At 35.4% G+C, this 25,949-nt stretch overlaps 3 protein-coding genes and 1 long non-coding RNA gene across 4 annotated transcripts; all 4 read left to right on the top strand.

Annotated features, from left to right (window-relative positions):
* Positions 1-7,316: 7,316 nt before the first annotated feature.
* On the top strand, positions 7,317-8,483 carry LOC138906315 (secreted RxLR effector protein 161-like). Its single transcript, XM_070194850.1, has 2 exons — positions 7,317-7,647; positions 8,452-8,483. Exons 1-2 carry the CDS (start codon positions 7,317-7,319, stop codon positions 8,481-8,483), a joined length of 363 nt encoding a protein of 120 aa, XP_070050951.1.
* Positions 8,484-13,767: 5,284 nt separating this feature from the next.
* Positions 13,768-15,526, top strand: LOC104121562 (MYB-like transcription factor EOBI). The gene is made up of 3 exons (XM_009633588.4): positions 13,768-14,072; positions 14,155-14,284; positions 14,610-15,526. Exons 1-3 carry the CDS (start codon positions 13,919-13,921, stop codon positions 15,160-15,162), a joined length of 837 nt encoding a protein of 278 aa, XP_009631883.1. The 5' UTR covers positions 13,768-13,918; the 3' UTR covers positions 15,163-15,526.
* A 4,527-nt stretch (positions 15,527-20,053) lies between these two features.
* Positions 20,054-23,390, top strand: LOC138905881 (uncharacterized). The gene is made up of 3 exons (XR_011413595.1): positions 20,054-20,280; positions 22,095-22,339; positions 22,431-23,390. It is a non-coding gene; the product is annotated as an uncharacterized lncRNA (long non-coding RNA).
* Positions 23,391-23,839: 449 nt separating this feature from the next.
* Positions 23,840-25,408, top strand: LOC104121564 (pentatricopeptide repeat-containing protein At4g02750-like). Its single transcript, XM_009633592.1, has one exon. The coding sequence runs from the start codon at positions 23,840-23,842 to the stop codon at positions 25,406-25,408; it is 1,569 nt and encodes a 522-aa protein (XP_009631887.1).
* Positions 25,409-25,949: the final 541 nt, after the last annotated feature.

The raw sequence follows: 25,949 nt of genomic DNA, 5'->3' as shown, positions 1-25,949 counted from the left end.
GCCTCCAGCACCAGGGCCAGCGCCACGCGCTGCCCAGGACGCTGGGTGATGGGTACTCTCCTATTTCATCCGGGACAAGGTTATTTTGGCCCTACACGGTTCCAACTCGTATAAAAGGAGTCCTAAACCTAATTTGGGGAGATCTAACATACTTTAAAGGAGAATTCACGGACGGAAACACAAACCACGCTTTGGAGGAAGCTTCTAACTAGTTTTTTTTTTCTCTTCTCTTCCTTTAATTCATAGTTTATTTTGTTCTAGAGTTATGGGGTGCTACATGAACGTTGTAGTTTGAAGTTTAAATTATTCTTATTATTTTATCATATTGGTTTATTTATCCAATCTTGCACTTAATTATTTGATTGCTTGATCACCAATTAAATACTATCTACGAATCTAGGGTTGAACTCGGGAAAGGGAATTCCATATTGCATATAAGATTGAGTAGAGTGAGATCTTGAACTCGAGCATCGGGAACGGATTTGCGGTTAGGATAGGAATATACCTAATCGCCTTGCTTGGTAACTATACATGAATTATTAATGCGTTCTTGTTAATTCTAATTCCATAGGAATATAGGCGTTAGGTTAGCTTGAATAGACGAGTAGTATTTCGGAAGAAGGCTACGAGTAATATTAACCCTGTCAATCAATAAACTAGATAAATTAATTAGATAATTTAAGTGGACAACTCAACGGGATTGTTAGCCAACCCATAGCTCTAGAATATCGTCTCTCATTGAATTCATCTCTAATATTCGCAAACTTGTTTCTTTTAATTTCTTAGTTTGCAACTCTAGATTAGTTGCAGTTAATAATCTTTAGAAATCACTTGAATAGATTAATTGTCTTAGTTTAATTTAGTTGATAGTTAATCACAAGTCCCTGTGGGTACGATATTTGGACTTACAATCCTATATTACTTGTCGACCACGTATACTTGCGTGTGCGCTTGGGAGCAACATGTACTATTAGAGTTTTTAGGTATATGTTCCCTATAAAGAGAAAGAGACAAGGGGAGGGGAAGGAGGAGATTCACTTATAAGATAACACATTGACTTTCGAGATATAATCTGACTTTATTGCAAACATACAACATACACCTTTTTTCCTAAATTTCTTGCCTAACTTTTTCACGTGATCCAAGAACAACCTGAACATTCGAAAGTTCATCGATCATTCATCATTATCAGAAGGAATATCCACAGATCTCACCCCTTTTCGGGTGACTCATACGTTCTTATTTACTTAAATATCATTCATTTCTATTTACTGTTATTTAATGCTATCCTCCTCTTTTTTGGTTCATTGAATATTGTTAGTGTTATCAACATTTATTACCATATGGATAATATACATATTATCTTACTACAAAATCAGCTAATGTATCTTTTGGACAATAATATTGGCTAAAATTGATTCTATTTTATTAAATCTTATTTGTTAAGCCCAGATCTAAGTTTTGGGTCAAACAAAGTTAAATTTTTTAAAAGAAATTCGTATGTAACTATAAGTAAGTCAAAAATGTGATTCAAGAATGAATAGAAACCGAAACATACTTATGAACCATAACGTATTTATCAGCAATCATAAATAAGTCCTTCAAGTATGAGCCTTTTTTTTCTTCTCATTTTTTGAGGAAATCTTTTTATATGTTGTATACGGGTAAAACCGAGCCCGCTGCATGACTCGTCTTCCCGATGATCCAAATGAAGCAGGAACGTGACCGTAATGTATCGGAGCTAGAACAAAGAACCCCTCATATTAGGGTTCGGACAAACACCTGCCCTCGGAAATATCGGGGCCATATCTTCGAGGTCCGATTTAAGGATTGAGACTTCGGAGAGCATTACCAAGCAGCTGCACACGACTAACAAAGGGCCGAGATATTCGTACCTAACCGGATATCACGGCGTGAATCTCGGCTCCTATCGGCGGAAAATCAGTGATCGTCGAAACGGAAGATTTTTACCTTTTTTTAGAATTGTACTTGTTTACCCTAAAAACGGATAACAATTGAATTTATATGTGGTTTTAAGGATATGCGGACTAATTCAACACAAATAAAAAATTGCGTTAGATTAAACTGATAAAGGACGTAATAAATTGTCAAACCAATAAGGAGAGTGATCCCGGACTCAGTAACGTCTTAATAAAATATCTGCCTTCGATCCCGGACTCACACTAATGAAGAACTGATGAACAAAAGTAAGAACTATGAACAACAGAGAAAATAAGAGTATATTGCCTAGATATGCATGCTACAATGTGTGTTTATGAATAATAAGTGTTCCCCTTTATATAGTAGGGGAGTTTTACCCTAAGTACAATTCTAAAAATGGTAAAAAATCTTCCGTTTCGACAATCACTGATTTTTTGCCGATACGAGCCGAGATTCACGCCGTGATATTCGGTTAGGTACGGATATCTCGTCCCTTTGTTAGTCATGTACAGTTGCTTGGTAATGCTCTCCGAAGTCTCAACCCTTAAATTGGACCACGAAGATATGGCCTCGATTTCCCCGAGGGCAGGTGTTTGCCCGAACCCTAATACGAGGGGTTCTTTGTTCTGGCTCCGATACATTACGGTCACGTCCCTGCTTCGCTTGGCTCACCGGGAAGACGGGCCAGTTAGCAAAGCAGGAACGTAACCGTAATGTATCGGAGCCAGAACAAAGAACCCCTCGTATTAGGGTTCGGGGAAACACCTGCCCTCGGGGATATCGGGGCCATATCTTCGAGGTCCAATTTAAGGGTTGAGACTTCGGAGAGCATTACCAAGCAGCTGCACACGACTAAGAAAGGGCCGAGATATCCGTACCTAACCGGATATCACGGCGTGAATCTCGGCTCGTATCGGCGAAAAATGAGTGATCGTTGAAACGGAAGATTTTTACCTTTTTAAGAATTGTACTTAGGGTAAAACTCCCCTACTATATAAAAGGGAAAGCTTATTATTAATAAACACACATTGTAATACGCAAATCAAGGCAATATACTCTTATTTTCTCTGTTATTTAAAGTTCTTACTTTTGTTCATCAGTTCTTCATTAGTGTGGGCCCGGGATCGAAGGCAGGCATTTGATTAAGACGTTACTGAGTCTGGGGTCACTCTCCTTATTGGTTTGACAATTTATTACGTCCTTTATCAGTTTAATCTAACACAATTTATCATTTGTGTTGAATTAGTCCGCATATCCTTAAAATCACACATAAATTTAATTGTTATCCATTTTTTAGGGTAAATATATGTCTAATAAATTAAATCTGAAACTGGTAGATAACAAGTATGATCGTTTTAACTAAGTTAAACGTACAAATTTTAAGTAACAAAATTCTTACAAGTTACAAGTGCCAGCTAGACTATAACAATTATTTCTTGCTTGTCACAACGAAAATATTTATATTTGTTATGAAAATATTATATTGTGGATGTGCATTCATTACTCCGCTATAGATAATCTTCTTGAAGAAAATTATCCATTTAGTACTATGTTGAAGTTTATCTACAAGCAGTTGATGTAGGCAGGTTGCAAGCAACTCAATGAAATGATTTGCAGCAGCTTCTTATTAAACAGGCAGGTTGCAAGCAGCTCATGCAGACAGCTTACAAGCAGTTGATGCAGGCAGGTTGCAAGCAACTCAACGAAATGATTTGCAGCAGCTTCTTATTAAGCAGGTAGGTTGCAAGCAGCTCATGCAGATAGCTTACAAGCAGCTAAAGAAAAGCCTTGCAGCTGCTTCCTGAAAAGCCTCGCAGCTGCTTCCTTTCTTCTATAAATAGAGGAGTTTTCAGTTCATTATAAACATAACTTTGAAAGTTGAATAAAATATCAATCTCCCTCTATACTTGTCTTCAGTTTATTTCTTTTATAATCTTTATTTTATAACACGTTATCAGCACGAGACTCTGCAATTTTAAGCACTTACATCGAATTTAATTTCTATTCCAGTGTTCATCTCCGATGTAAGGCGACACTCTTATGTCCGTGGTCAGATCTTATTCATTCCGAGCATCATAAGGCAGATTATATCCTTGAGGTGGTGATTTTTTCTTCTTGGCAGTAGTGATGTAGATATCACTTACATATGGAGTGGCCAAATTTGCGTAATTTAATTTGAGCCTTTTGCTTATATTTTAATATCTTTATCATCGCTTGCTTGGTTATATGTTACATATACAGTACCTATTTTGGTATTTGTTTTCATCCTTATTATCTTAATAAAGGATTACAAAGTGGATAACATTGTTAGATCCACTTAAACTCCAGCAGAGTTTGTAAGAAATATACAACCACCAGAAGTGGTTATATTTCGTATATCTCATTGTAACTAAATTTTATTAACCACCAGAAGTGGTATATGCCTATGACCACCAGAAGTGATAATTTAGGCTTTCTATGGTTACAATTAAAGTTAAGCTAGAGAAATATTCTCTATATTATATGCACGCCTCGATTTGCTCCTGAAGTAGTAAATATTTTAAAAGAAGTTGAAGCATCACAATTTAATATGATTAATGTGCGTTCAGATAATTATGTTCGATTTCCTGAAGGATGAGAATTTTTGATAAATATTAATCTATTCCCTGAAGTGAATGTGATAATATTAATAAAGTCATAAATATGAACGCGCTCTTGTTGTAAATATATTACAATTCACCTCCAGAAGAGTTAATATAATTGAGAGAATATATACTCAATATTTCGTATTTTAAATTTGCTCCTGAAGAAGTAACACAATTGAAATTTCCTCCGGAAGTAGGAAAATATTTTGAAGCAGTATCTTTATGTGCTTAAACAAAATAATGAGCTATTCAAAGTTATTTTTGAAGCACATTTTCATTTCCTGGAGTGAATGAAGAAATATCACAACTCACCTCCTGGAGAGGTAGAATAATAGAGAATATAAATATTATTTTTGTAGCATAAAGATCATTGCCACACGTACTTGTTGTACGTAAAACATCTTGGATAATTTTATTAAGTATCATTCTAAGGCAAAAGCATTCTTGTAGAATGCTTTATACTACAACGACATTAATATATTATGGTTAGTTATTGAGTTCCCCGAAGAAAATAACAACTCGTGTATCTTTCCTTAAAAGATACAATGACTAAGTGGTTGTCGTATTGATACAAAATATTCATATGTTAATAATATTTCTCCTTGAAGGAGATATTTGTCACAAAGTTAGTGGTAGAAATATAAATTTAGAATTAGCTTTATATTGTTCATTTGATTATGATTTTCTCTCATGACTCCAGAAGTGTCTGAGCAATATTTGGTAGTACAACAAAAGCTCCTGAAGAGCTAACTGTTTGTCTAGAAGATACATGATACAAGTAGTGTCTGAATAATATTTGATTGTGGACAATAAATGGAAGGCTCCCGAATAGCTTATTTGTCATTATTGTGGTCAAAACATATGTTATGATAAACCGAAGTTTACTAATATATATGACTATCATACTGAGACTACAAATGATTGAAAGATTAAAAATCTTCATATTTTCACAATCATATAGGGTAAATATGTATGTGAGAAGATACTTGCCTTATTCTTCAAATTTGTACTACATCATGTATACTAGAAGTTTACTAATACAAAAGCAGTCATAGTAAATTAAAAATTTACTGATACAAAAGTAATCACAGTAAATTAAAAGTTTACTGATGCAAAAATTTATGCCATAGTAAACCAGAAGTTTACTTAGAGATAGCACATGCCATGATAAATTTGAAGTTTTTATTTACCATTTTTAAATGAGCTATTTGAGAATTCAGATAAGCATATACTGAATAACTAGAATATTCTTTAAGAATTCTCTTGTGTTGCTTGTTCTCATAATAACTTGATTATACCAGCTAAAGTTGGGACTAAAATCCCCGAATTCTGGAATATACAAAAGGTGAATATGGGCCCATTCACCTATCATGTGAACCACTTATATATGCATATATAAGATGGTTACATGTATATTTATTGTCAACCTGCAGTTTGGTATTTAAAATTATCTTTCTCAATTAAGAGCATAATTTTCAGATTATGAAATCAAGATAGTTCATCGTGATGATGCTGGTTTATATCCAAGCTAGTTTAGTATTGAATACCTCCTATTAATGTCTAAACTATTGCATATGAGAACAAAACCTCATGTGTTGGTCTAAGATTTTCTAAATTGCATACAACAGCACTTGTATGCATCAGACCAACAAAATATGATAAGTCCTCCCCTCACAATTGGTTTAGGATAAAAAAACCAAATATTTTTACTATCTAATAACTTTTGATGTGTGGTATATGATTAATTTCTCTACAACAATGCACAAAGATATGTTTCTCAAAGAAGATTGGGGATATGAGTTAGTTTTTCTAATAGTTGGGGGATGGAATAAAACAGCTGGAAAATATGCTATATGAATCGAATTATCATTAATATGATCCTCGCTTAGAAGATAATTCAAGTCAAATGCCAGAAGCATTTGCTGATCCAAAATTAAATATCATATTTCAGCTGCAAATACTCTTATTAAAATTAAAGTCCCTGAAGGATAGAGTTTATTGTACGCATGAAGCATGGTAGACCAATCTTCCAAAGGTAACAATCCTTGAAAAGAATAGGAGCAAATGATCATAATAAGGAGGAAATAAGCTCTAGAAGAGCACACGACATAACATTTCATGAAACTCCATAAGAAGTTCAGGTACCTGAAAATAAAGAAAGTGATAAAATCTCAACAAGTTATGTCGATTGCGAACTGATACAAAATGATCGTTGATGATATATTTGATACAATATAGTGCACAATATTGTAAAAGATTGAGAGGATCGGACCTGTAGTCCAGACACCTGAAGATGTCATGCCATTTAAATGTAAGTCATAACATATATGATTCATTTGATTAATTCTATATGAAGATCCCTGAAGAATTTAAAATGCCTGAAGCAAATTCAAAATCTCGAAAAATGTATTCAATCAGATTACAAAGATCTTTGTACGGTTTAAAGCAATCTGGGCGCATGTGGTATAATCGCCTTAGTGAATATTTGTTGAAAGAAGGTTATATAAATGATGTTATTTGTCCATGTATTTTTATAAAGAAAATGGCATCAGAATTTGTTATACTTGTTGTTTATGTTGATAACATAAATCTTGTTGGAACTCCAGAAGAGCTCCAAAAGGCAATTGAATATCTTAAGAAAGAATTTGAGATGAAAGATCTTGGAAAGACAAAACTTTGTCTTGGTCTGCAAATTCAACATTTAGCAGACGAGATCTTTATCCATCAATCTGCCTATACATACGCTTTTACATGGACAAAGCGCACCTATTGAGTACACCAATGATTGTTCAATCACTTAAAGTGAATAAGGACCCGTTTCGACCTTCAAAAGAGGATGAGGAACTCCTTGGTCCTGAAACACCCTATCTCAGTGCAATTGGTGCACTTATGTATCTTGCTAATGCTATAAAGCCTGATATAGCATTTTCTGTTAATTTACTAGCAAGATATAGCTCTTCTCCTACACGGAGACATTGGAATGGTATTAAGCATATATTGCGATATTTAAAGGGAACTCTTGATATAAGTTTATTTTATACTAACAAAGGTAGTGCAGATCTTGTTGGTTATGCAGATGCAGGTTATTTATCTGATCCCCATAAAGCTCGATCTCAAACCGAGTATATGTTTATATGTGGAGGTACTATCATATCATGGCACTCCACAAAGCAATCCATTGTTGCTACTTCTTCAAATCATGTTGAGATAATAGCTATTCATGAAGCAAGTAGGGAATGCGTATGGTTGAGATCAGTGATTCATTTCATTCGAGAAAAATATGGTTTGGAATGTGATAAAAGATCCACAATTTCATACGAAGACAATGCTGCATGCATAGCCCAATGAAAGGGAGGATTTATAAAAGGAGATAGAACGAAGCACATTTTACCAAAATTATTCTACACACATGATCTTCAAAAAAATGGTGACATTGATGTGCAACAAATCCGTTCAAGTGACAATCCGACAGATTTATTCACTAAGTCTTTGCCAACTTCAACTTTTGAGAAGATGGTATACAAGATTGGAATGTTGAGACTCAAATATTTGAAACAAGGTTTTCATCAGGGAGAGTGAAATACGCACTGTACTCTTTTTTCCTTACTAAGATTTTTTTCCATGGAGTTTTTCTTGTAAGGTTTTTAATGAGGCAGCTAGAAATGCGTATTACTAAATATGTATACTCTTTTTCCTTCACTAGGTTTTTTCCCACTGGGTTTTTCCTAGTAAGGTTTTAACGAGGCACATTATCCTTTAATGAACATCCAAGGGGGAGTGTTATGAAAATATTATATTGTAGATGTCCATTCATTACTCCGCTATAGATAATCTTCCTGAAGAAGATTATCCATTTAGTACTCTGTTGAAATTTATCTACAATCAGCTGATGCAGACAGGTTGCAAGCAACTCAATGAAATGATTTGCAGCATCTTCTTATTAAACAGGTAGGTTGCAAGCAACTCATGCAGATAGCTTACAAGCAGCTAAAGAAAAGCCTCGCAGCTACTTCCTGAAAAGTCTCGCAGTTGCTTCCTTTCTTCTATAAATAGAGGAGTTTTCAATTCATTATAAACATAACTTTGAAAGTTGAATAAAATATCATTCTCCCTCTATACTTGTCTTCAGTTTATTTCTTTTATAGTCTTTATTTTATAACAATATTTAAAGTTTTGAAACCTCATCCATTAATTGAAAATCTACCAAAAGAATGCAATAACATATATCCAGTTAATCAAAATTGAACACCCCCCCCCCTCCCTCCCCCGCGGCCCCTTCCAAATCCTATGAATGTATATCTACGAATATCTATGCCAGGAAAAAACAACAGAAGCTATATTCTTCAGTTTTTAGATTTAATCAAACAAACCTATTTTATGGCCTTAAAACGCAAAACAAAATTAGGAATTGGCTAAATTATTATTCATTATGTTGTTTCTGATTTGTCCACAAAATTTTACGCGATTCGAAACCCGTCGCCTGAATTCATGAAGATAACGTGGACATTAACACACGAAAAATTTGAATTCGTCATGAATTCCTGTTTTAGGCAATTCGGTACTTATCGCCCGAGTTCACGAAGATGGCGTGGACATTAGCACACAAAAAATTAGAAATAGTCATGAATTCTTGTTTTATGGTCCTAAAATGCCAAAAAATGAAAAACAATCATGGAGAAATTAAAAATCGTTCTGAATTCATATTTTGTAGCCCTAAAACTCCACACACAAAAATACGAAGAACGATCATGTCGAAGCAATTACTATTGTTTATTTGGTCGTTTCTTATGGGCCCACAAAATTTTAGGCGAAGCGGAGCCCGTCTCCCGAATTATGAAGATAGCGTGGACGTTAGCACACGAAAAATTAGAAATCATCCTAAATTCCTATTTATGATCCTAAAATGCTAAAAACGAGGAACAATCGTGGTGAAGCGGTGATTATTGTTCATTAGATCGTTTCTGATGGGTCCACAAATATTTTGGTGGCGGCGGTCAAATTGACATTGACATTAGCACAAGAAAAATTTAAAATCATACCAAATTCCTATGTTATTGCCCTATAACATCAAAATACGAACAACAATAGTTGTTCATTGGATAGCTTATGATGGGCCCACAAAAAATTTCATAGCACACTGAGTTGGATTTTCACGTCGTCAGAGAGAAGATTGCTTCAAAAGACCTTGAGGTTGGATATATAAGCTCCCTCGATCAGACAGCTGATACATCGACGAAAGGTTTATCGGTTCGACGTTTTTTATTTCTTCGTGAGAAGCTTCTGCGCTTGAAGGAGATGTTAGGATAAGTATTGATAAGTAATTAAGAGATAATATTCCACTATCTGTTTTAAATTTTCTTCTCTTTAGCTTCGACTATTAGCTGATAACTATTATTTATTAAGTCCTTATTTTAGTTCTCTTGTATTGTAGTTCTATTTAAACAATACTGTATCACACGAGAATAATCAATAAAACGAGATTTTCTTTCTCAAATCCTTTAACTGCGTACTAGCTTTTGACCAAAATAAGGGTCGGTGGTCCATGTTTCTACTTCATTAAAATTCTATTTATTTTATTTTATTTGACATTATATTCTTATTAATTTATTTTAAAAGGAATGATATAAAATAATTTTTTTAATTTTACACTTCATATTTTACTTTTAATGACATACTTTTATAGTCATACAAATCTTATGGCATATTTAAGATCCCTAGTTTTTTAAAAAAAAATTCTTAAACTCAGGGTACGAAGAAAAATATTTTTCATGAAAAATATTTTCTTGGAAAATGAGTGGTTTTATCATTTATTTTTCTTTGTTTGGTTGGTGAGTGGAAAACTTTTTTCCGAAAAATATTTTCTAGTATATGGTTAGAGAGTTAAAAATATTTTTTTATGGTACTCTCCTCACCTCCCCCCCCCCCCTCCTCTCCCCCCAAGTCCACATGTTTTCTTGCTCCCCCAACCCTCCAAATGAAAAGAAAATACTTATTTGTTGAAATGAAAAAAATCTATCTATAACATAAAAAAGAAAATATTATTAATAATATTTTTATTTATGGTGGGGAGTGGGGGTTGGGTGGGCGTGGTGGTGGGGTCGGTAGTGGGGGTGTGGGAGTGGGTTGGTGGGGGTTGGTATGGATAAGAAATAGGGTTGGGGAAGTTGAAAAAGAGTTTTGAAAAATATTTTCCCTTCTCTTGATAGGGAAAATATTTTACTTCAATTAAAAAAAATGAGTTCACGAGAAAAATATTTTTTAAAATATTTAAGCTAACCAAACAGAAAATTACCTTCGTGCCAAACACACCGTCCAATCAAATACCCCACAATTATTACCTTAAAACCTGGTAAAAGGACGACGCGTAAAAAGAAGGATGAATATGTTCCATTTCTTCTATCTATGGTATTTGATTCGCCTCCAAACCCACCTTCACGTCTATTTGAACAATTAGATCTATAGTAGTATCTCTTTTTGCCTCACTAGATGACGTCATTGACATAATATTGAGAGACTATCCCCCCTGGTTGGCTCAGTTACAGAAGGATCTATTCTCTTTTTGAATGAATATTAGAATCTTTGAATACAAACATTAAATTTTGTGTAGAGGATAAGGAAGCACATCGCCGCGTCATCCCATCCATCCAGTAGTTAAAGATGGTCAAAATATAGGAAAGTAAATAAATAAGGAAGTTATATATATATATATATATATATATATATTGACCTAATTGCATAATGTAATTTTAAAACGAAGGCCTATCAAATTGACACCTCTTAAACTAATACATATGTCTCCGCCACAGCTCCACAGATTTGGTGGAGCTATTATTCTTGCGTTGTATTTTGGTTAATGCTCCTAGATATCAGAGCTTGCCAATTGTCTTTCCGTATTTTGTATAATTAAAAATGAATTATTTCGGTTTCTCTTTAACATCGCCATGATTTGATTAATTTTCGAAAAAAAATAAATATCATATAAGATTCATTAATAAAAATTAAAGCACGATTATATGCATACTTGCATAGGACTGCAAAAATCTCTTAACATCTTTACTGCTTAAAATGTGATGTATCAAGGGTGAACATGAAAGATAGCTAGAATTTCATTTCACTATTCTACAATAGCATAAAATAAATTAAGCAAAGAAAGAAGATATATAAATCACATGAGTAAAAAGATATTGAGCTGGGACTCAAGAGTAGAGTTTATTTTGAAGATTAAGTATCCGATAAGAGAAATCTAAGTCATGTGAGGAAAGATATCTAATACCTTGAGATTTGCTACTCAAGATGTCGAACTAATTTATTATCAATTGTAGTAGCATAATAGGTTTGAGAGTTGAGATTGTGGGTGTTAATTACATGTTCGCTTATAGTCGTTTTCATATTCTCGAGACCAAAAGAAAAAATTTAGTGCTTTGTTATTTTTAAACTTAATATATAAAATATATTTTTAAAATATAAATTTATTCGGTACGATTCGATATTTTTTGGTTTATTTTTTAAAAATTAAATACCTACTAATTATTCTGTATGTTTATAGATTTATACAAAAAAATTAAGGTTTTATCAAAAGAAACCTAATAATCGGTCATGTACGATTCGGTTTGATTGGTTTACTCGATTTTTACAAATTCAATGACACACCTACTATCATGGGCGGATCTAGCAGCAAAAAATAGTTGGATTTGCCGGCGCCTTGCTCTCTTGCTTCTCTGGCTAACGCTTTCTTTTTGCTTTTACTTGCCTTCCTTATCTTATAATTTGGACATGCATATGCTTTTTATATAATTATTTTGAGTGATTATTACTGCTATCTGACTTGAGTTAGACAAGTAGAAAATGATCTTATACCACTAGTGACCGGCCTATTTATTTAGTATCTAGTACTAGGACTAGTAAAGGATATGCACTAGTGGGCGGGGCTTCTTCGATCACAGACTTTCAGCAATAGGTTGATCGCACAACAGATTTAGCCGTTCGACGATGGGTTGATAACAAATACAATATTTGTGACGTGCAACATATATACTAATATATAAGAGAAAACGGACTCAAATTTTAACAAATTGTAGATCTAAATCCATAAATTTAATATAAAATGAATGCAGTGCTAAATCTTAGTTACCCAGCCTCATACTTCCTTCCCCGGTGTCTCTTTCCACTCGTGCATGAGGGGGCATAAATCTCTAATAAGGTTATAAATTGGCATCTTTTTGGATTGTGACTGGTAAACGAAACCTTTTTTACCTTATCACTACCAAACACTTAATTTCTAATTCCACAACATAAACTGAGATGGAGCAATATTAGTGAGGGAGGTTAAAGTAGAGAAGGTCAAGTCTCGAACCAAATACCTAAACAATTCAAAGAGGACCAGTGAAGTCAAGATACCTCCAATGCACAAATGTGAAGCTACCCTCCATCCATTAATCCGCACCTAAGTTTAATTTAATTTTGTTCGTTACGAGATGCAAAATTGAAATTCGCTTGTTCACATTGTTAATTCTAAACCGGAATAAAGAATGTTATAGTAGATTGACGGACAATGTAAACTACAAGGTTATATACAAAGGGGTCCAGTCTGGTCTAATTTAATTTGTGTCACATCTCTTGGGGCGCATATTCGAGCATATCACGTGCACGCTAAAAGCAACAAAATTAGTCGACGAGTCAAAGTACAAGAGCTTGCTTTGGAATAAACTGATGGTTAATCCAAAAACAAAAGATTCTGCCTTATTGATTTGTGAGAATTATAATGGAAATATTGAGATATATATATATATATATATATATATATATATATATATATATATATATATATATATAGTTAATTATTTACGTTATTTATAACATTATCTAAGTACCAAGTTGCTTACCATTGTTTACACGTATCATTTGGCACTTACTATGTAACTACAGATGTTTAATTGTAATTGACTTTTAAGTACTCAAATAGTGTAAATACATATTCTACACAGTGTATAAAAGTTAATTTCATATAAAAAGCTTCGAAGAACAAAGGTTCCAACTAGTTATAATATCTCTATTTTTAAAAGATTAATTTAAAGTTACTTGTAATTACTTTTTAATCTACATGATTTTTTACACCGTATAGAACTACTGAAAAGAAAAAGTAAAGGACCTTATCACCCACATATTTCTGTGTATATAAGTATATAGTTCCTTGTCTATACTCGTCACTAGCAAGCAACAAAGGTAATCGGTACATGAACTCTAGTTGTTCACTTGGAAGATCCATCTTGTCGATATAACAGAGTTCCAATCTTATTTCCGCTTAACTAATTTTTGGTTTCTTGCAGATCATTATAAGAAGATAAAGATTGGAAATGGAGGAGGAGAAAGCAACAGAGAGACTATACAGTGCACAGGAAAAAGTAAAGATGACGAAAGGAGGCTGGACTTTGGATGAAGACTCCAAACTCATCCATTACATCTCCCTACTTGGTCAGGGACGCTGGGATTCCTTGGCTCACTTTGCCGGTACTTATACTATATATAAACTCTCTTTATTTCATAACTTATGTGACATTAGTTTCATACTACTCCCTCCGTCTCAATATAGGATTGAAGCGTACAGGTAAGAGCTGCAGATTAAGATGGATGAACTACTTGCGGCCGAATTTACGACGAGGAGAACTTACTCCTCAAGAGCAGCTTCTTATTTTACTCCTTCATTTTCGCTATGGAAATCGGTGAGTGTATATATATATATATATCCATCCTCTCTTCCCTTTTCTTTTTACTACAAATATTGTGACATTTTTAAATTTTTATCTCAATATACAATAAAAAATTTAATCGAACAGACTATCAGAAAAAGAAAAGAAAAAAAGAGATAAGCGAAAAAGCGTAGTCTATTTTCTCTTTTTAATGAAAAAAGAATTTGCAAGGAAATCATTTTCTTAATGTTTGATTGTTAGAAAATGACTTTCTTGCGTACCAAACAGACTCTTATTACTTTGATTTTGACCGTATACTTACCTGCAACTCCTCCCCCACAACTGGGGGAAAAAACAGATGGGCAAAGATCGCAGAACACTTGCCAGGTAGAACAGATAACGAGGTTAAGAATTACTGGAGAACAAAAGTTCAAAAACATGCAAAACAGCTGCATTGCGACGTCAATAGCCTACAGTTTCGAGACTTCCTTCATTATCAATGGCTGCCCAGGTTAACTGAACAAATACGTGCCACGTCATCGTCTCAAGAACAACTCATGTCCTCTTCTTCTTCTTTTACCTCTCACAATAACACTGAAGTATTAATATTGGAGAATTCTACTTTTCTTCAAACTGGGATTAATGGATCGACTAACATCACATGTCCTATAAACCACACTCCAAATGTTGCCGAAGTTACGTCACTAATAGATGATAGTATTTGGAACCTCTCGAGCGGTAACAGGACATCTGGATTTGAAGATGGATTTTCTGATCTTTCAAGCACAGATATGGCGGTTTATTCTAATTCTCAGGATCAGTGTCATAGTTGGGCAAGTGCAGGATCAGAAGTATTATTACCAGATGAAACGCTAGGATTGAATGATATGGACCTTTGGCTCTTTCCTTAGAAGGGTTGTGATTTAGTTGGCTAGCATTATCTTCAGTGTTCTCTTTTCCATGTACATAGTATTTTGCCATAGAAGGGGAGCCTTGGAGCAACAGTAAAGTTGTCTCTACGTGACCTATAAGTCACAGGTTCGAGTCGTAGAAGCAGCTACTAATGCTTGCATTAAGTTAGGATGTCTACATCACACCCATTAGGGTGTAGCCCTTCCTTAGATCCTGTGTGAACGCAGTATGCCTTGTGCACCTCACTGCCCTTTATAGTATATTATCACAAATGTTATGTTTTTATATAATGCTCATCAACAAGCAATTGATTTAAGGGTGTACTCTCTCTATTCCACTTAATTATATGACAAAGTTTGAGTTTGCCGGAGTTTAATGACAAAGTTTGAGTTTGCATGGAGTTCAAGAAAGAAAGGCTTTTGAAACTTGTGATTTAGAATATATCATGGATCATTTAATCTAGAATATTTAGAATATATCATAGATCATTTGATCAAGGGCAAAATGGAAAATATATCTAAAATTAAATTATCTTTAAAATTAAAAAGTTGTCACTCTTTTTGAAACAAACTAAAAAAAATTAAGTCACATAAAATGAAATGGAGAGAGAATTTATTTTCTTTAACAATCCAAATTTGACAAGAGTAGGTTGCTCTAGTGGTAAGCGCCCTCCACTTCCAACCAAGAGGTTGTGAGTTCGAGTCACCCCAAGAGCAAGGTGGGGAGTTCTTGGAGGGAGGGAGCCGAGAGTCTATCGGAAACAGCCTCTCTACCCCAGGGTAGAGGTAAGGTCTGCGTACAAACTACCCTCCCAGACCCTATTAGTGGGATTATACTGGGTTGTTGTTGTTGTTATTTATTAACTGGAAACCATATGATAACCTATTTATAAGGTATGTGAATGCGTTTTGATATTATCCTACATATTTTTGGGAAAAAGTTGTTGAGATAATATAACTATATTAACAAAAAACAAAAGCAGAACAAAAATAACTTATCAAATAAAATATTTATTGGTTGTGTGAATAAAGTCTCTTATTGGTAGTTAAATAAGATTTGGAACATCCATATAAGGTGTTAGGCATTCTTAATGGTTTGAGGCTTGTTGAGAAAAATCATGGGGCCCAAAGCGGATATATCACACCATGTAAGAGTATCTTCGGGCTGGTTTAGCGCAATAACTGGTATCGGAACCCAGATTCGACAAAACGAGTATGGCGATGGTTGAGTGAAGTTGCGACACTCGATTTGCTTACCCTTACAAGCTTGAAGACGCGCACACACAAGAAGGAGTTGGTTGCGGGCTTCAGTTGCCATAAATACATCTTTGGCACATAGTGAATCTCAGGATTGAGTACTCGTGGATCGTGGTAATGGGCCACATGTAACTTAGTTCGAGAGAGAGACCCGTAGATTCTAGTGATAGTCCACATGGAACTTAGTTCGAGGGGGAGATTATTGGGTGTGCGAATAAAGTCTCGCATTGGTAGTTGAAAAGATTGAGAATCTACATATAATGTGTAGGGATCTCTTAATTGTGTGAGCTATTATAAGAAAAACTGTGCAGGCTTGGCTTAAAACGAATAATTTCACACTATGTAAGAATATCTTTGGGCTAGTTTAGTCTAGTAATATTATACTGTGGAAAGTCACTGCCTTGAAAATGATTTCGGCTGACTAGGGTGATCGATGAGACCGTTCGTTGCTCAAGGTTCAACAACACTCCCAAACACGTACACTCATGGCTTGAAGTTAAGAGTTTGGAGAAATACAATTGTCCAAAAACTTATTGAAAAGAACTAGAGAAAGAGGGGAATGTGTTTTTTGTGTTTTTGTAGGATAGAAATCAAAACCTGTATATATAGGTAAGGAGGCAACGGTTAGGCACTACTAGAAATTCGGTAAAAATCGACCAACGTTGGTCGGTAATGGCCAAAAATTGACCAAAACGCGACCATTTACGTGTGGACGATATTTTTGTGGTCGGAAAGGAATACCGACCAAAGTTGGTCGGAAATTACCGACCAACTTTGGTCGGTCAATTAAATTCAAAAAAACAAATATTGCAAAACAAACTAACCAAAGTTGGTCGGTATTTTAGTTATGTAATAAAAAGATTCACCATCTGAAAATTGAACCGGGGTCTGTACTGTGGCAGGATACTATTCTACCACTAGACCATTGGTACATTTTGTTTTAAGACTGTCTTTTATTTGATTTATACTCTTTAATTGTATTTTCGCACGAAAATAACCGACCAAAGTTGGTCGGTTTTATTAAAAAGTAAGATTACCAATCAAAGTTGATCAGTTTTTTTAAATGACCCGCCGAATTAACCGACCAATTTTGATCGGTTTTTTTAATATTAATATTTATTTATTTTAATTAAAAAATCGATCAAAGTTGGTCGGTTTCTTGAAACATAAATTTCGCGGGACTCAAAAATAGTTTTCCGCATTTTTGCGCCAAAGAAAACCGACCAAAGTTGGTCGGTTTCGTAAAAAAAAAAATTAAAAAAAAAAATATTTTGAAAAACCGACCAACTTTGGTCGATTTTTTGGTCGGTTTTTTGACCGACTAAAGTTGGTCGGTCGACCTTGGTCGGTTTTTGCCGAATTTCTAGTAGTGAGGTTGTATAGTCAAAATCTAAAACGATTGTAACATTAATTATATTGCGTTTAACATTAGGAATAACATAATAATTGTTGGTATACTCAACAATAATTTTTCCAAAGCCAAATTTGGATTAGGCTTCATGCAGTTTTGCCTCCTGAACCATTTTCACATAGCTCTTTACGAATCAAATAATAGGACAACTAATTATAAAGTGAATAAGAGAACAAAAAAAAGTGACTGTTCGTAATCCATGAGGGACAGTTTCCTTCTAATAATAAGACAAAAGAAGTAAGAGGAAAAAGGGAACCAATTTGAAAGCTCTTTCTATGTATTTGGGACAGTTTCAAAGAGAGCTCTTTCTATGATTGACCGTGTATAGCTTTTTTATATCTTCAGGTAACAAAATGGGGAGAAAATGCTTGTTTTTGAATTTTCGGAGGTGCTTAATATTTGAACTTTAATGACGTACAGTCTTAAATGTTGTAAAGACAGAAAATTTTGAACCCAATCTAAATTGCTGTGTATTATCTTGAGAAAGAAATATGTGTACAGTGTAGCTAATTTATTCAATTTACTCTAAGTACTACTCCCATACTTGTCCCATATCTATCCATGTGTAATTTGTCCTAATGTGAATAAAAAATATATACAAGAAAATATAAAATACAACTAAGGAATCTCTGCAGTCAAAATATTCTTTTGCTATTATGGACAGCTGGATTGCAAATCACTTGACATAATCTCCTTCAAGGATAGAGTTGTCATGTCACACTCCCATTATATTTGAAAACAAAATACTACTCCACTTCAGATATCTCAAAAAATGCTTTTGTACTTTGTGAGTCCTAAATCATTATCTTCACTTTTATGTTTTCATTTGTCAATCGACAGTGATGAATGTCGATCAATTCACTGATTAACTTCATACCTTGAAATCAAGTCTTAGATTATCTTTTATCCTTTCTTCAACACCCCCCGTCAAGTTGGAGGGGTTTGAGAAAACACCCAACTTGCCCAGTAAGGTGTGATACTTAGGTCCAGTGAGTGATTTCGTGAATAAATCGGCTAGCTGAGAGTCAGTTCTGATGAAAGATAAGAAAATAAGACCGGAGATGAACTGTTGTCGCACAAAATAACAGTCAATTTCAACATGTTTCGTCCTCTCATGAAAGACGGAATTTTTAGCTATATGAATATCTACTTGACTGACAAAGTGGAGTGAAATCGGAAGTGTGATTGGTGCTGAAAGATCATCGAAGAGGCGGACTAACCAGGTAAGCTCCGCCATAACTCTCTATATCAATCGATACTCTGCTTCGGCGGAACTGAGAGAAATTGAGGCTTGTTTCTTAGATTTTTAGGAAATTGGTGAAGATCCTAATGAGATGTAGAAACCACTCACTGATCTCCGAGAATCTGGACATGAACCCCAATCCGAATCACAAAAATCTTGGAGTTTAAAAGATGGTGATGCAGTCATGAAAAGCCCAAGTCCTGGGTCTTTAAGAAGATAACGAAGTACTCGGAGAGCAGCTTCGAGATGTGGTTGTCGCGGATCCTGCATATATTGACTGAGATGTTGTATTGTAAAGGAAAGGTCTGGTCTTGTATGAGTAAGATAATTCAACTTTCCAATCAAGTGACGATATAAGGTTGGATCTTGAATGACTTCTCCAGTGTGTGCAAGAAGTTTTTGTGTCGGATCCAAAGGTGAAGAAGCTGGCTGCTTATCCATACAGTCAAACTCTTTTAGCAAATCTAAGGTGAATTTGCGTTGAGATAGAATCAAACCAGTTGATTCTCGAAGAACTTCCATTCCTAAGAAATAATGTAAGTTTTCGAGGTCCTTAATCTTGAATTCTTGATCAAGAAAGATTTTCAAGGCATTCAATTCCTCAATGTCATTACTAGTTAGCACGATGTCGTCAACATAAATTGCTACAATAGAGATTGAAGTTCCTTTCTTCTTAAAGAATAAAGAGTAGTCATTTAGGGAATGTGAATAACCTTTGAAACTAAGAGCACCTGTAAGTTTTGAATACCACTGTCTTGATGCTTAACGAAGTTCATAAAGTGACTTCTTTAACTTGCACACATGTCTGGGTGTTGGAGAGTTCATACCTGCTGGAAATTTTATGTATACCTCTTCATTTAAATCTCCATGTAAGAAAGCGTTGTTAACGTCCAATTGATATAAGCCCCAGCCCTTTTTGACTGCAATAGCTAGAAGACATCTTATTGTGGTCATTTTAACCACTGGAGAAAATATTTCATTAAAATCTATACCATCATGTTGCACATCACCTCTGATTACTAATCTTGCTTTCAGTCGTTCAATACTACCATCTGAATGATGTTTAACTTTGTATACCCATTTGCATGGGAGGGCCTTTTTATCACCAGGAAGTTCAACAACTTCTCAAGTCTCATTCTGAACTAGTGCCTCAATCTCCTTCTGCATTGCTTCTTGCCATCCTGGGTGATGAGCTGCCTGGCTGAAGGTTAGTGGTTCTTGAACATTTGAAAGTGAATTTAAAAATGACTTATTTGAAGTTGAGAGGGCAGAAAAGGAGTAAGAAGCAGTGTTATCGGAGAAAGAAAACATGGCGTGCTAACATCAGTTAATTGCACTGCATTTGTATTGTAGTCACTTAGGTAAGAGGGAGTTTTGTGAATCCGAATAGATTTTCTGAGTCCAACTGGTGAGTTCTTAGGATTTCCATCTGTAGGTTGTGGACTGAAAAATGGTGTAGGAAATTCTGTAACATCTTGATTTGGAGGATTACTCGGATGACCAGAATGTTCAACTAAATTGGTAGTCTCCAAATCAGGTACATCAAGATTTACTTCAGGTGTATTTGAAGTAGGAAAAATTAATTTATGAGGCTTTGAAGTGTTCATTGAAGAAAAGGGATAGATGTCCTCATGAAATATCACATCCCTAGAAACAAAAGTGTTCTTTGTGTCAAGATTAAGGACTTTATACCCTTTCTTACCACATGGATATCCTAAGAAAACACAAGGTAAGGCCCTTGGATCAAATTTTTTTCTGTGAGATGAAAGAGTAGAAACAAAACATAAACATCCAAAATATTTAAGTCTGGAGTAGTTAGGCTTAGTTTTAAATAAAATCTCATAAGATGTCTTAAGCTTTAAAATTTTTGAAGGGAACCTGTTAATTAAATGTGTTGCAGTCAATACACAGTCTCCCCAAAAATGAATAGGTAGATGTGATTGATAGAGAAAAGCCCTAAAAGTCTCTAGAAGATGCTTATGTTTGCGCTCCACAATTTCATTTTGTTGAGGAGTCCCAACACAAGTTGTCTGATGTAAAATTCCTTGTTTTGAAAAAAGAAATATGCATGTGCATTCCCTGTTCCAAGCTCAAAAGCATTATCTGAACGTATAATTTTGACTTTGTTGTGAAACTGTCTCTCTATCATAGCTAAAAAAGATTGCAATACTAGAAACGCATTTGATTTTGTGCTAAGAAGATATGTACAAGTACCCCTACTATAGTCATCAACTATAGTTAGGAAGTACTTATATCCAGCATAAGTGATTGTGTTGTAAGGACCCCATGTATCTATGTGAATTAAATCAAACATAGCTTTAGAAGTAGTTGAACTAGTGAAAAATGGTCTAGCCATATGACATATCACATAAGGCACAGAAAAATTATTACATGAAGAATTAGAAATAGATGAAATATTCTTCATATTACTCAAAGGCATATGACCTAAACGATAGTGCCACAACTTGTTCTTTATATCAGAATTACTAGAGAGGGAAAATAAAGCTGAAGGAACTTTCTAATTACATAGATTTTTTCCTAACACAAACGAACTTCTAGATGAAGATGACTTCTTGGAAATGAGTCCCAAATGCCTTGATTCCAGAACATAAAGACCACAACTCTCCCTACCAATCACCAGAGACCTCTTCATTGAAGGGGCCTGCAAAAAATAGAAAAGAGAAGTGAATAATATGAGATGGTTGTTCTGTTTGCACAATTTATGAACTGACAACAAATTGAATCTAAAAGCAGGGATATACAGCACATTGTGAAGAATCGAATTTGGAAAAAGTGAAACTGAACCTGAATGTGTGACTCTAACCTTCTGAGAGTTGGGTAAATTTACATTCAAAGGTTTAGGTAAAGGAGCTATATTATAGAGAGCAGTTTCATCAAAAGTCATATGTTTAGATGCACCACTATCTAATATCCATGTCTTATTGTTGTTATGTGCAAAACCAGTAGTGAAATTATGTGAGAAAGATATACCAACACAGTTCACATCTGCATTGTTTTCAGAGCTGTTGGTTCCCTGTTTTCCCATCTGCACTTGCTGAAGGAGTTGCAGGATCTGGCTAATATTTTCTTGAGTAAGTGACTTGATCCCCGCAGTCTGTACTGCATTTTCTTCAGTGATGAAAGCATTGTTACCTTGAACTGACCCTTGGTATTTTCTTTGATTTGTGAACTTGAAATCTGAGGGAAATCCAACAAGCATGTAGCATTGTTCCACAATATGACCTGGCTTCTTGCAGTATGAACAGGTAGAGTTGTTTTTCTTTCCCTCATACCCAGGTTTTTTTCCTTTAAAATCCCTCACATTGTTTCTCTTACCAACTGTCCCATGTTGTGCAGCAATAAATGAAGCTGATTCTCCAGGATAAACAGGATAAGCATGTATTTCTCTTTGCTTTTCATCCTGGATAACCATAGAGTAAGCTTTGCCAAGAGAAGGTAAAGGGGAAGTCAACAGTATGTTGCTTCTCACACCTATGTAGGTGTCATTCAGGCCCATTAAAAATTGCAGCAGTCTCTGGTCTTGGTGCATTTTTAGATTTTTTTCTCTTAGCTCCACATACACATTCACATGAACAAGTAGAAAAATTGATCAAGGCATCTAGTTCATCCCACAAACTTTTTATTTTTGTGAAATAACTTGAAACACTAGAGTTACCTTGAACCACGCCACTTAGTTCTTTCTGCACTTGAAAAAGCTTAGCTCCATTTGTCTGACCAAATCTGTCTTCTAAATCATTCCACAGATCTTTTGCACTGTGTGAGTAAAGAACAGTTTCTGCAATTTCTTTTGACAAAGAGTTAAAGAGCCAAGACAACACCATGTCATTTCCTCTAGCCCAAGAACTTTGAAGACCAGAGTTTTCATCTGGAATGGAAAGAGTTCCATCTATGAAACCTAGTTTATTCTTGGTAGAAAGAGCTATGACTACTGCTCTACGCCAAGCTCCATAGCTTTTGCCATCAAAAGCTGAGGAAACAACGTTCATGCCTGGGTAGTCTGAAGGATGAAGAAAGAAAGGGTGTGTTGAATCAATCACACCTTTCTTGGTTAAATCGGTTGTTGCAGCTACAACTTCTGTTGTTTCTCCCATTGCAAGGAATATAGCAAAGTTGAAAAATGAACAAGGGTTTCAAATATCAGGTTGGTCGACCTGCTCTTGATACCATGTAAAGACAGAAAATTTTGAACCCAATCTGAATTGATGTGTATTGTCTTGAGAAAGAAATATATGTACAATGTAGCTAATTTATTCAATTTACTCTATGTACTACTCCCATACCTGTCCCATACCTATCCATGTGTAATTTGTCCTAATGTGAATAAAACATATATACAAGAAAATATAAAATACAACTAATGAATTTCTGCAGTCAAAATATTTATTTGCTATTATGGACATCTGAATTGCTCCTTCAAGGATAGAGTTGTCATTTCACACTCCCATTATATTTGGAAACAAAATACTACTCCACTTCATATATCTCAAAGAATGCTTTTGTACTTTGTGAGTCCTAAATCATTATCTTCACTTTTATGTTTCCATTTGTCAATCGTGATTAACTTCATACCTTGAAATCAAGTCTTAAATTGTCTTTTATCCTTTCTTCAACAAATGCATTCCCAATAGTTTGCCTATGGTTCTAATTTTTAAGTCTCTAGCTCTTCATATGGTTATAAGTTTGCACCTTGGCACAAAATGAACGAACATTTGGACGGTTAGGCTCTGGCGGCTACAAGGAGTCAAATGCACGAGCTGCGCACCTTTGCTGTTTGCCGCCAAATTTCTACCCTTTCGACGATTAATTTAAACAAAACGATCAACAGCTTTGTAGCAAACGGAAACCTCAAAGAAGCTCGCAAACTCTTCGATCAAAGCGCCCACTCAAGAAACGTCGTATCATGGAATTCAATTATCGTTGGCTACTTCAGACACAGCTGCACCCAACAAGCCGAGTACCTGTTCGACGGAATGCCTCACCGAGATGTCGTTTCTTGGAACACCATGCTTTCCGGATATCGCAATGCTAACAACCCAGAAAAAGTCTATAATTGCTTTCTGCATATGAACAGATATGGAGGCAGACCCAATGAGCTCACTTTCGCAGTAGCAATTAGCTCCTTCTTGCATAAAGATTTCAAGCATTTGGTCCCACAGCTTCATGGTCTTGTGCTTAGTTTGGGGATAAGTCTCAATATCTTTGTAGGGTCAGCATTGATGAGGGGTTATATTGATTTAGATGATTACAAAGGTTTAGCTCGAGTTTTCGATGAGATTTTGGTTAAAGATGTTACGCCGTGGAACGTGCTGATTTTGGGCTATATGAAATTTGGGTGCACAGGTGAGGCTCAGAGGGCTTTTGATATGATGCCTATGAGAAATGCTTTTACTTGGAGTACTTTGATCAATGGGTACATTGAAAACAAGAAGCTTAATGAAGCTCGGTCCCTTTTTGATAAGATGAGTGAGAAAGATGTGGTTTCTTGGACAGCAATGATAAGAGGGTATGTGCAGTATGGAGACTTTATGGAGGCTTTGAAATTGTTTAAGGTGATGTTGAGCTCAGGAGCTCGTCCTAATCATTTTACATTTTCAACTGTTTTAGATGCCTGCGCTGGTAACTCTGCTGTTCTTGTGGGTAATCAAGTTCACTCTTGCATCTTGAAGTCTGGTTTCCCTCTTGATGTCGTCTTGTTGACCTCCCTTGTTGACATGTATGCAAAATGCGGCGACATTGACATTGCATTCTGCATTTTTGAGTCCATCCCTGAAAGGAATTTGGTAGCTTGGAATTCAATCATTGGGGGTTATGCGAGACACGGGCTTCCAGAGAGGGCAATGCAGGAGTTTGAAAGGATGGTGAAGAGTGGTATTAGGCCTGACGAAATTACTTTTATTAATTTGGTCTATGCATGTGGCCATGGTGGACTAGTCGAAGAAGGTGAGAGAATTTTCAACTCTATGGTAACGGATTACGGTTTGAAAGCAGAGATGGAACACTATGCATGTATGGTGGACTTGTATGGAAAGGCAGGTCAGCTTGAGAAAGCAGAGAAATTGATAGAGGGGATGCCTTTTAAGCCCGATGTGGTGGTCTGGGGGGCGTTGTTGGGAGCCTGTGGCTTGCACTCGTGTCTAGAGCTCGGAGAGATTGCAGCAAATGGAATCTACACATTGGAGAATGACCATCCTGCAGTATATTCTGTTCTTTCTAAAATCTACGGTAACAAAGGAGTGTGCAGTGACATAACTGGTTTGGAGAAGTTGATGAAGAATTGGCGCGCTAGAAAGCAGAAAGCTGGTAGTTGGATTTAATCTCCTTCTTCCATAAGTATAACTGTGACAAAAATGGCAGGTGCTCAAAACAGTTCGTAAGGAAGTCTTGGCGGGTTGTAAGATTATATTCACGCGGGTTTTCCCTACTACTAACTTCCAGGCTGAAAAAACATTTTAGGTGGAAAATGGCGGAGCAACTACGAGCAAAATGTTCCAAAGAGCATGACTTGTCTGTCACTCATGTTGTCTCTCTAGATGCTAGAACAAAAAAATCACGCTGAGCAGTGCAGCAAAGCAAATACTTGGTCAATCCAGGATGGATTGAAGCTGCCAACTATCGATGGCGAAAACCACCCGGAGAAGACTTCCCTGTCAGTACATAGTTATCAGTTTTTTGAACATTGCGTACCACTATCTTAGATAGGAGCTTATATATGGGAAGTCCATGTTAAAATTTGATATATATAGAACAAGTCTCAACATCCATCTTAGATAGGAGCTTATATATGGGAAGTCCAGGTGAAAATTTGATATATATAGAACAAGTACCAATATTTTACAGTCAGGACTGAATTTTGCA

Source organism: Nicotiana tomentosiformis, chromosome 2 (assembly GCF_000390325.3).
Source record: "Nicotiana tomentosiformis chromosome 2, ASM39032v3, whole genome shotgun sequence".
NCBI classification, from domain to species: Eukaryota; Viridiplantae; Streptophyta; class Magnoliopsida; order Solanales; family Solanaceae; genus Nicotiana; species Nicotiana tomentosiformis.
This window is presented reverse-complemented; position numbering and strand designations above follow the sequence as displayed.

Bases quoted from the DNA above. Each gene is read 5' to 3' on its own strand.
- LOC138906315 (XM_070194850.1), top strand. From the start codon at position 7,317: ATGGACAAAGCGCACCTATTGAGTACACCAATGATTGTTCAATCACTT. The intron at 7,648-8,451 runs GTTATTTATCTG...ATCTACAATCAG, and splicing joins TGTTGGTTATGCAGATGCAG to CTGATGCAGACAGGTTGCAA.
- LOC104121562 (XM_009633588.4), top strand. From the start codon at position 13,919: ATGGAGGAGGAGAAAGCAACAGAGAGACTATACAGTGCACAGGAAAAA. The intron at 14,073-14,154 runs GTACTTATACTA...GTCTCAATATAG, and splicing joins TTCCTTGGCTCACTTTGCCG to GATTGAAGCGTACAGGTAAG. The intron at 14,285-14,609 runs GTGAGTGTATAT...GGGAAAAAACAG, and splicing joins CATTTTCGCTATGGAAATCG to ATGGGCAAAGATCGCAGAAC.
- LOC104121564 (XM_009633592.1), top strand. From the start codon at position 23,840: ATGCACGAGCTGCGCACCTTTGCTGTTTGCCGCCAAATTTCTACCCTT.